At 37.1% G+C, this 2,630-nt stretch overlaps 1 protein-coding gene across 1 annotated transcript in view; it reads right to left on the reverse strand.

Moving 5' to 3' along the window:
* The window catches only part of tbx20 (T-box transcription factor 20), an 11,127-nt gene extending 8,704 nt beyond the window's left edge, over nucleotides 1-2,423 (reverse strand). Inside the window, exons 1-2 of the mRNA XM_010779939.1 lie at nucleotides 2,294-2,423; nucleotides 921-1,158 (exon numbers count right to left, since the gene is read on the reverse strand). Coding sequence (XP_010778241.1) covers nucleotides 921-1,158; nucleotides 2,294-2,423 — 368 coding nt within the window. The remainder of the gene's footprint in view (nucleotides 1-920; nucleotides 1,159-2,293) is intronic.
* Between the last annotated feature and the right edge of the window lie 207 nt (nucleotides 2,424-2,630).

Genomic DNA, 2,630 nt, shown 5'->3' on the forward strand with positions numbered 1-2,630 from the left:
AAAATCGGTGGAGGAAAAAGCCCCTTCTAAAATCTTTGTCTATTTTTGTTATGTTGTTGCCTTGAAATTAATTAGAAATGTAAAATAAAAAAACACAGTGAGGATCCAATAAATTAACTATCATGTGTATTTATTCTAACTGAATGCACACCCCCCTTTTCGTTGCTAAAACTGCATGACATTATTTATAACAAAACACTCTCTTGGTGCAGAAATACAGGCCTAATGTTATACTTTTTGAAAAGAATACAATCTGGCTTCGGCTTTCTATTATGAATTCATTTATAAGTGCACATCCAGTGGTTGTTGAATAAGTCTTCATATGGTCCCATAGCTCGTTGTTTCTCTCAGGACGTTAGGTAGATTAAGGTGTTTATCAGCACGTGAACTCTGCAGTGTGTCCACTGTTCACAGATCTGCTGTCAGAGAGCTGCAGGATTCTTCTAATTTAATATATTTCCAAAGCTGAGGATTGTGACAAAGAACCTGGACACCTCAAGAAGAGAGCAGGCTACATATTTGTGTGCGTTGTTTTCGCATTAAAGCATTCATTCCCCATTTTACGAAAAAATCTGCATAAAGGTTTCGGCCCTTTAAGTAACAGGAACAATTCACTTTTATAAGAATGCATCATACAATAAAGATGTATTTGTAAAGCACTTTAAAACCTCTAGACTAAAGTGCTGTAAATAAAATACAAAAATCACACAGCTCAGCGCACAAGCCATAAAATAAGTAAACATACAAATCAAAAAGGGGGGACAATTATTATTATTATTATTTTATTATACATTTGTATCTTGCAGACTCTTGGATATATAATAAAGTAACAAAATATTCATAAAAGTCAGTCAAGTAAAATGAAAATGACCTTTTATAAGAATGAATCACATCTGTACACAGACATTTGATTGGTCTACCTTCCGGACTTGGTGATGATCATCTCGGTGCCGAGGTCGTGGAATTTGTCCCACAGCTCTTTGGTCTCGAGGCAGCACGAGATCTTCGCCATCTCCTCGCTCGGGACCCCAGGGTTGGTTGGGATGAGCGGCTCCGTGCACACCGCGGGCGCGCTCCCGCTATAGTCCCCGTGCCCCTCCAGCGAGGACAGGTCCGCGAGGGACTGCTGCGTGCAGGAAGACTTCTCCACAAATTGTTCTTTTTTTTTTAGAAAAAGAAAATAAGCAGAAGTGTGAGGAGGATTTTGGGGAATTTATTGCCAACATGAAGCTCTGACACTTGATGCAATTTATATTTTGTGTGTGTGAGTTGTTGTCTTTTGTATAATGTGTATGATGAGTGTTATTTTATTTTATTTGCCAGTGCCCAAGACACATTTCCACTATAGGCTATGTTAATTTAATATTTAGTATGCTGAATCTGAAGCTCTGTTTAATCAGATACAAGAGAGTATATCTAATAAAAGGTCTATAGTCTCATGTATTTAGACACTTTTTAATCATTGTTATTTCTAGACTATCCATGTGCTGTGCCCTGGGTAATGGGAAATAAAAGGGAATAACATTTTATATTTGGTATTTAGGCTACAGCTTTAATGTTCGTCATTAAGGGGAATGAACCACGTGATGCAAATAATAAATGCCGTTGTTTTATTCATCTATAAAACATTTTGCGCATCGCTTAATTTACTTTGATGAAATCCGGCACACTTTGCGCTTCAATAACACATATTGTTCCATATAAGACTTCAATTAATATGAAAAGACATTCACATTGTATTTAATGTTTGCCGAGATCTGCTCCAAAACCCAGTGAGATATATGGGCCTGAAATATCACTATTTATTTTTTGTAAAAATTCAAATGAACCACACAATTCAAATTACATTCCCCCTTCGTGTTTTAAACATTAACTAATGACTGAAAGAATAGAAAAAAATGCAATTTTTTTAATCGAAATAATGAAAAACACACTCCCTTGTAAATATAACAAGCTATATATTTTTGTGTGAAATTATCAGGATTTATTTATTTACTTGTCTGAAGCCTTGACTGTTCCCTTTTTGCACCGTGTTTTTTTGGCACTATGCATTACTTTATTCGCTTAAAGTATATATATTTATTTAGCTGTCTTATGACATGTTATCACACTTGCAGATTATTTAAATAGAGAATTGATTGCAGTTTGGTATTTGTTCCTCTCTGTTGCTACATTGGCTGCATGTCTCCACTTAAATCCTTCCTTTAACAGTTATAATTGTACGCATAAAATCATCTGATTTTGGCTCAAATGTACTTTATATTTAATTCCGCAAGCCCTCTTCCATGCTCACCCAGAGGCTTGATGGTGTTCTCCTCCGTCTCCTTGTCCTTATTGGGCTTCCCACTGGACATCAGGGCGGCTATGGAGAAAGCATTTGCCCGGGACGAGAGCTGCGGTTTCGGGGACGACGTGTACTCCATATCGGTGATAAGTCTGTGACCAAAATACTCCCCTTTAAATGAAAAATAAATAAATAAATCCTCCAGGAAAAGCTTAACCCCGCCTGCTTTTTCACTCCAAGAGAGAAAAAAGGGAAAATTACGCACAGTTTGTCCTCGCTCTTTACGCACACTCTTCTCGCGTAAATATTCGCCGCTTTGGAAACACTTGTTACTGCCGGGTTGTGA

This window comes from Notothenia coriiceps, unplaced genomic scaffold (assembly GCF_000735185.1).
Source record: "Notothenia coriiceps isolate Sejong01 unplaced genomic scaffold, NC01 NC01_scaffold00020993, whole genome shotgun sequence".
Taxonomy (NCBI): domain Eukaryota; kingdom Metazoa; phylum Chordata; class Actinopteri; order Perciformes; family Nototheniidae; genus Notothenia; species Notothenia coriiceps.